Source organism: Kryptolebias marmoratus, linkage group LG22 (assembly GCF_001649575.2).
Source record: "Kryptolebias marmoratus isolate JLee-2015 linkage group LG22, ASM164957v2, whole genome shotgun sequence".
Classification (NCBI taxonomy): domain Eukaryota; kingdom Metazoa; phylum Chordata; class Actinopteri; order Cyprinodontiformes; family Rivulidae; genus Kryptolebias; species Kryptolebias marmoratus.
In genome coordinates this window covers 16703101-16710791 of record NC_051451.1, presented here as the reverse complement: position 1 = coordinate 16710791, position 7691 = coordinate 16703101, and the positions used below count along the sequence as shown (strand labels likewise).

The 7691-nt window shown below is 40.8% G+C and overlaps 1 protein-coding gene across 1 annotated transcript in view; it reads right to left on the bottom strand.

Annotated features, from left to right (window-relative positions):
- Positions 1–1132: 1132 nt before the first annotated feature.
- Positions 1133–7691, bottom strand: part of add3b (adducin 3 (gamma) b) — an 18241-nt gene continuing 11682 nt past the window's right edge. The window contains exons 7-14 of the mRNA XM_017430117.2: positions 6996–7094; positions 6372–6545; positions 5397–5657; positions 5120–5236; positions 3764–3853; positions 2991–3114; positions 2351–2446; positions 1133–1496 (exon numbers count right to left, since the gene is read on the bottom strand). Of these exons, the coding sequence (XP_017285606.1) occupies positions 1249–1496; positions 2351–2446; positions 2991–3114; positions 3764–3853; positions 5120–5236; positions 5397–5657; positions 6372–6545; positions 6996–7094 (1209 nt within the window). The 3' untranslated portion in view covers positions 1133–1248. The remainder of the gene's footprint in view (positions 1497–2350; positions 2447–2990; positions 3115–3763; positions 3854–5119; positions 5237–5396; positions 5658–6371; positions 6546–6995; positions 7095–7691) is intronic.

Genomic DNA, 7691 nt, shown 5'->3' with positions numbered 1-7691 from the left:
AAAAAAAAAGTCATAAAATCTGTAAACACACAACGCTGTTCATGTTCAGTAATAATGGAGCTTAATTAAAGTGGGTAAAACAACATTATGACACATAAAATGTTAAAATATTAATATTAGATTGTACTGTCACATCTCTAACATTTGGTTTAACAAAGTCACAAAAAAGAACTATTTACACAAAGTTTGCTCCCTTTGGGTTCAAACAAATCATTCACATTGTTGACTGGGATGCAAATATTTGATCCTTCATGTAAAACTCCACCAGCGAATCAAAAAAATAACAAAATTATAATAAAGCTCTCCACAGCCTGTTGCCTTCAACGGCAATTTGAACGAAACCGCTCAAGACAGCCATCGCAATCCGACTTTCTAGGATTCACACCGAGCACGTTCAGAATCCCCCCCCACACACACACACAAAAAAGTAGCCATTAAGAAAAGTCAACCTTGTATTCACTCATACAGACGATATGCAGACAAATCATCACTTTGCTGAGCTCCTCCTGTTAGTCACAGTCGCCTCCTCGTCACAACAATAAAGCAGCAAACATGGGAACACCACATCCGTGGAAAAAACAACTGGTATTGTTCATCACAGCCTGTTTAGTGTAAAACTTAGTATGTAAAGACTATCAAATCATTTATGGAACTATCAAACACTATATTGTTTTATATATATTTATATATAAACCAACATATATTATCACAAGTATAACTGTGATTATGTTCAGATACAAATCGTATGTTTTTATAAAGCTAAAACATCATATAATCTATATTTTCCATCCACTCAAACTACTGTAATGACTGTTACTCTTAAACATGATAAAAAAAAAGAAAAAAAAAAGAAATCCTAGATCTTGGTATACATTCAAAAACTTGTGCAATATTAATGATGATAATAATAAAAATCACACACATGTATGGTCCAATCTGATGTGTCTTTGTATGAACGGCTAACCTTAATCTCTCATTAAAGCCCATTAAAAATATGGGTAAGAACCACAGAAATGCATTTTTGCATTTCTTTTGTTTCCCTCTGATTTCACTATAGTGAGCTCCCAGTGGTCATTCCCAAATTATCAGAACAAAGTGTCCATATTACCGCCGTCTTGAAAGAACTTGGGGGATTTGCAGGTTTTTATATAAATGCTGTCATAGCAGACTTTCAGTTTTTCCTATCATCACTTCACTAAAGCCAAACTAAGGGCGTCGAAATGCTCCCCGTGTGGAGAGAAACTGCGCTCAAGCTTCCGTTTTGTCTTTCTCCTCCTTCTTTTTCTTGCTTTTCTTCAGGAACGAAGGTGTGCGGAACTTGTTTTTCTTTTTCTTGGGGGACTTGGTTTGGCTCTCCGGGGTCTGAGGCTCGCCCGTCTTCTCCTTTGTCGTTATGGAGATCTCCGTTTCTGACGTGCTCACGCTCAGCTTGGATACTTCGACGCTCAGATCCTCCTCCAGCTCTGCCAAGTGGTCCTTCCCGTTGGGTATCGAGTCTGTCATTAGATGAAGCAAAAAATAAATGCAAAAAAAAATTAAAGGAAGCCGGGCAGCCATTAAGACGGGAGGTGAAATCAATAAATATATTAAATAACACGGCTAACATTCCTTAAAGGAATGCTAATTGCATGCAGCCATTCATGCCAGTTTTAGAGAAAAATCCTCTTACATTAAAAAATGGTAGAGTTATTTCGAATAAACTTTGAAAATGACATGTTTCAGTCTCATGCAATATTGCAAATTCTTGCATAATATGTTAGCAGTGGAAGTATGTGTTGTGAATGACTCTCTGTTACTGCCACACCAAATTTTAGCTCAGTATCTATAAAAACGGTTAAGTTATAACCATTTTTTTGCATGTGTTTTCAAGATTAGCCGGCTGTGGCAGCCATCTTGAATTGGGTTGAGTCTGGAAGTTGTTCAGCTGCAGATGTTTGTCTAATAATGAACTTCTGAGAGTTGCATTAAAATATTTCAAGCTGTCGATGAGATATTTTGCTAACAGACAAACGGAGTTAGTTCGCATTCAGAGTACAAGTTGGGAATCAGTCTTGGCTACTAACACACCAAATTTTAGCTCAGTATCTGTACAAGTGACTCAGTTATAATCACTTCTGTGCTTTTTAAGATTGCATTGCTGTGGCGGCCATCTTGAATCAGGTTGACTCTGAAAGTTAGTGAGTTGTAGATGTACCTCCAATAATTACTTTCTGAAAGTTTCTTTAAAATTAGTTCAGTGGTTCATGATATATTTTGCTAATGTTATAGACAAACACACACATGCACACTTATGCACATGTGTAAAAACATTCTAGCTCCACCTTCACCTTCAGCAGTCGGCGATAATTACCTTGTTTGGCTGGTGTCATGATAGGAGAGAGGGAGAGGGAGATAGTGGAGCCGTCAAACGTGGTCATCTCATCAGCATCAGTGGCATCATCGTCCTCTGCAAAAGGTTGAAAATCATAAAGTTGAAATTCTTGATGTCTTAGTTCCGTTGAACAGTTCCTCCTCCCCGAAGCCGTCCGCTCACCCGTGCTGTTAGCACGGCAAATACAAACCGAAAACAACCGAATTATCAGAGATCACTCCTCTGTTTTAGCTGACACGTTATTAAGAAGAAAAAAGGCGCCACGTTGACGCACAGTCGCAGGTGTTCCTCTCCGCACGTGCGTTTCATCTTAAAAAATAAAAAATAAAAAAAAATACACGTCATAACCAAGACGCGAGGAGTTTGACAAGACTGAAGTCTTTGCAGCTCATCTCTCCCCATCCTGTGAGCGGACTTCACAGAGCAGAGGACTGACAGCTGGGTCCAAATGGCAGATTTTTTTTTTTTTCCCCTTTTCGGGGAAACTTCTCGTTTCTGTTAAATCTATTCCCAAAAATTCCTCCAGGCAGGAATAATCCAATTCCGGATGGACGAATAAAATGCTTAGACAACAAGCTGTTTCGAGAACAGTAAACGAAACAAAGCAAACCAGTCTGACCTTCTTGGCCTTGCTTCTTTCTCTCGATCACGTTCTTGTATTCCTCCAGAACCTTCTCTGTGAGCTCGTTGAAGGGGTTGGGAGGAAGTGAGCGGGTCTTCTCCTCGTCTTCATAGATGAAAGCCTGGTAGAAAAGAAGGCACAGAGTCTTATTAAAATCACCAGATGTCATCGCTTATTTAAAAAAAAACAACAATTTATTTGGCACCGTGTGTCTCAGGATCTGCTCACACTGGTACATTTAATTATTTGGAAGCACAGTTATTATTCTGATTATCCCACTGTTGTTCTCCTGTTTTTATTCACTGTACATCTTTGTGGAAACTTTGAGATCATTTAGCCATTCATATATCAAAATTACAAATATGCTCTCCACAAAAATGCACAAGATTGCTTGAATTCTTTCAAAACCTTCGTTCTCTTTGAACTCCGTGCTCTGCTTTTGTCTTCTTATGCTACTTTCAGCGTTCAGCTAGCCTTTTAACACTTTTAGTTTCAAGTTAGCATTGTGCTCTTTTTTTCTATCCCTTTTTTTACCTTTTACTTTTGCTTTTTTATGTGTTTCTCTGACATTAATTAGTTGTTTTTTTTTCCCCCATGGATATGCAGTTTTGGCTAAGCAATTTTGCTGCTTTAAGAACTACAACATCATGTAGTGAGCATAAACAAAAAAGAAAGAAGGAAAGAGGAGATGCATATTGACACATCCTGGGTCGTTGCGTGAGATTGCACATTTGACTTTGCATGTTTGTCCAAAGCATGAATCTACTTACCGGTCCCGGGATGGTGTCCACGACAATGCCTGCTAGTAGCTGTGACTTCGGTCCTGCAGTCATCTGATCACCTCTGTGCTGCTCTTTTATCTAAGCAGCGGGATTTGAAAATATATTAAGTGTGGCTCAGAAAGTTTCAATATTTTCAGATTTCGAGTGGTTACAGAGCCACTGTCACCAGCTCTTTTCAGACGTGGGATACATGACATTTCTGAGATGTTATTCAGACTTTAATGACCTTCAGATGATGTTTTTTTTTGTGTGTGTGAGTCAGGCGAGGTGACAAACAGTGAAGAGTAACCAGTAGTCTTTTCTTTTTATTTACTTTTGAGATAAAATGTGTATTTGCCTAAAAGGGAATAAACACTGTGCAAAAAAGTCAAGCTGACTGTGCATGTCTGCAAGTGGATTTGATTCCTTTCTGTACAGAATAGGGAAAGAAAGCCCCTGAATTTTAAATACTTCAAAAGAAATATAGGATCAGCGTTCACATTGTTCTAATTTCCGAGGATCAAAAACGTGAATGAGTTGCTGGAAGAGCTTCGAATGTGTCCTGATTTTGGATGTTTTGTTTTGCAGTGAAGTTTATCGTTTTCCGTGACATCCAGTGGTTTGCTGGAGTTAAATGTTTCGCCTTTAATGAGACAATCTGTAGCGTTATTCAGAAAAGCAGAAGATATGCCTACAGGTTGACTAAATATTAGGCCTGACTGCTAGTCCAGTGGACTATTTACTACCTTGAGGTAATAAAAGTCATCTAAATATTTTACTGTTTAGATATTAGATTATATCATAAAAAGGAAGTAAAAATAGCTGGCTGTTTTGCTCTATAGATGCTCATTGAAATCCACACCTATTTTTTTAGAGGAAGTGGTGTTACAGCTCGGCTGTGTGCTGACAGTGATCCCAAATGTTACTGGGTCAGACCTGGATGTTTGCTGCAGAACCTTTCCACGGTTAAAAAAAAAAAAAAGAATTAATGGAAACTAGTAAGAGCCTGAAAACCATGCTAAATTTCTACGTATCACTAGATTTATTAGTTGATAAACTGCATTTTTGTCACTCGCCTTAAAATGATTCACAAAAACAGTTTTTCTTTTCAGATTTGAGCTTAACTCTTGTACTGATATGTAAGATAACACATCCTCTGAAAAGAAGTGGCTGCCTAATTAATGACAGAAATAGACTTTTTTTCAGAACAGCATGCTGAGTCTGTGTGGTGTTATATAGTGTACTGCTTGAGCTGTGATACAGTGTTTGTTCCTAAAAATCCCAGCTTAATGGGAGGAGAAAGAAAAAAAACAAAAAAACAACAACAACTTGAGAAGGCAGTAGTGTGAAATAATAAAAACTGACCCGGTTCCTTTTATTCAGAACCTCAGAAGGATTGGTGTTAAGTGGGACAAACTGGTTGGGGTCCTCGATTTTTATTGGGGTGCCAATGCTGTTGCCTGGCTGTGAAGACTTCATCCACTGAGAAGATAACCACAGTTCAGACACGTTTTTAGTGAAACCAGCCACAAGAGGGCGCACACACACAAGCTTCCGAAGGTAAGGTCGCCTCAGCTCCTTAAATCAGAGGGGATCAGATGAAGAAATTTCGTGCTGCAGCTGGACATAAAAATCATCTCACCATGATTCTGGACCTGGGGCTGACTTCCCCGCTGGGTGACTGTTCGGGGACATTGACCTTCAAGTAGCTGTTGGGCGAGGTGAGCCACCGGGTCCTTTCCCTCTGCTGTTTCTGCGCCATAAACTTTAAGGGGCTGCGCAGACCCAGCTCACCGTCCTCGGTCGGCACGGCCGACACGGTGGCGGGGATCTCCACGTCGTTCTTGGAGCGAGGTTTCTCGCGAACAATCGGGTTCCGGTAGGAGTAACCCGTTCTGTAGCCCTGGTAAGGTCACACACAAGGAAACAAAATGGCTGTAAAATAAACACAAAGGGTCGGAACGGCAAGATTTGACATTGCTCTTTGTTATGCAACAGCCCAATCAGTGTCTTTGCTTGATTTAGAGAAATAACATAGTCAATTGAAGTAACCGATCTTGCATTTGCGCTCGGTAATTCCTAAAAAAGTCCTAAAAGAAGAAACTTGCGTCCTTCCAATAACTGTCTGTGTGGTCTGCGTGACTGCCCAGAGCAAGCCTCATCATCTGCAAGCTATGATTGAGAGGACGGGTGAGTAATGATTGCACAGAGTTAACACAGTTGCAGTCAGCTCCAGCCACAGCTGTTAGCAAGAAGCCCACTCAAAGAGACAGTGTGACATCTCCTCTGTCCACAGAACGGGCCGGAGCCTTGTCATTATCGGTGCGGTTGAAATAGCAGGGTGTGCAATTGCTGCAGCCACTGTAGCAGACAGCCTGTTAGCTGAGAGAAGATGTCTATTTAAGTCAATGGAATAATTACAAACATATCCCGATTGAAAGTCCAACACAGGCTGCAATCAGAAAACAATCTGATTTAATTACGCAAATCATTTTTCAGATTGGATTGACAAACTCATTTTCATTGTCTCCTCTAATCAGGCACTTCCCGAAGGAACTGCCTGAGACAGGAAACCCAAAGCCTGATGGGTGAAAGCCAGGGGTCAGGGTTCACTCACAAGGTTGTCCAGCATCCTCATGACGGACTCGAACTCGGCCTCGCCCACCCTCCACTTGACCTCGTTGTCGATCACCACCCCGGCGGCGGCCACTCCCTGGGTCAGGGGTTTAAACTTCTCCCTGTCCAGAAGCACGAGGTTGTCCACGCCGCCCGAACACCTCAGAGAATTCACCTGAACAAGGACGTCCGTTTAAGCACCGTATCGCATCATCAGTCGGTGAAAAAAGGAACAGACCGCTCCTCTCTCGCGCGCGCACAAAATGCAAAAAATGTGACGACTTGCTGCTACGGTAAACATTCACTTCAAAGGGTTAAGACAGAGAGCTCACATGAAACGTGTTCATATGTGAAATCCACTTTCAGCGTCTTTCAAAATGGAGGAAAACCAAACACAGCTAAAAAGGAAACAGCCGTATATGCACATATTTGACTTAGATTTGCTAAAATCTCCTGTCAGTTAGACATCAGCTGTGCATCCATTTCAGGAGCTGAAGTCTTGTGAGTCTGGTTCGTTTCAATTCAAAAACCTGATTAATTCGTGTCAAACTCTGCTAACTTAAAGAAGAGGCCTTACTTGGATTCACAGATGACGGGTTTAAAGAGTTTAATAATGAAAAGATACCTGGATTTCACAGGCTTGCTGTGAGTGGTACACATAGTGAAAAGCTTCTTCTACTGTTTCTCCTAAAGCCAGCAGCCCATGGTTCCTCAAGATCATCACCTGGAAACACACAGAGGACTTAATCGCTTAATATTCCGAATAAATCTATTCAGCTGATTGTTTCTTAACATTGTCATACACGCTGATTTGGTATCTGCAAATATCTTCTTCTTATGCTTCATTTAACGTGAGACATGCAGCATTTCAGAGAGGCAGAAAACTAAACAAACAGCACAAAAAGTAAGAAAACTTCTGCTTGGTTGATTATTTCTTTGTTGTAACAATGCTTCTTGTTAATAAATCATATACCGTTAAAAAGGCTGTTTATGTCCTCCTAAAATTAACACATTAGTTCGAAAAATGCATTTGCGGGTTGAGCTGTAGAGTTGACGATGAAAAAACTTGCCAAATCTTCTGTGCCACTGCCAAACAGCTTCTTCTTGTTTTGTTTGATGGTGGGAGGCAAACCAAGTGCAAATGTGCATAGCTGGCAGCTACTGGACCGGATTAACACGCCAAACAGCTTCCTCTGCTATTGACTCTTGTTTCCAGTTTCCTTCTGGTGTCTCAGGTGTTCAGACAACCAGTGGCAATCCCATGTCTCCACGGTCTGGGACTGACCTCTGTCCTCCAAGATGCCAACGCCCCCCCCCCCCC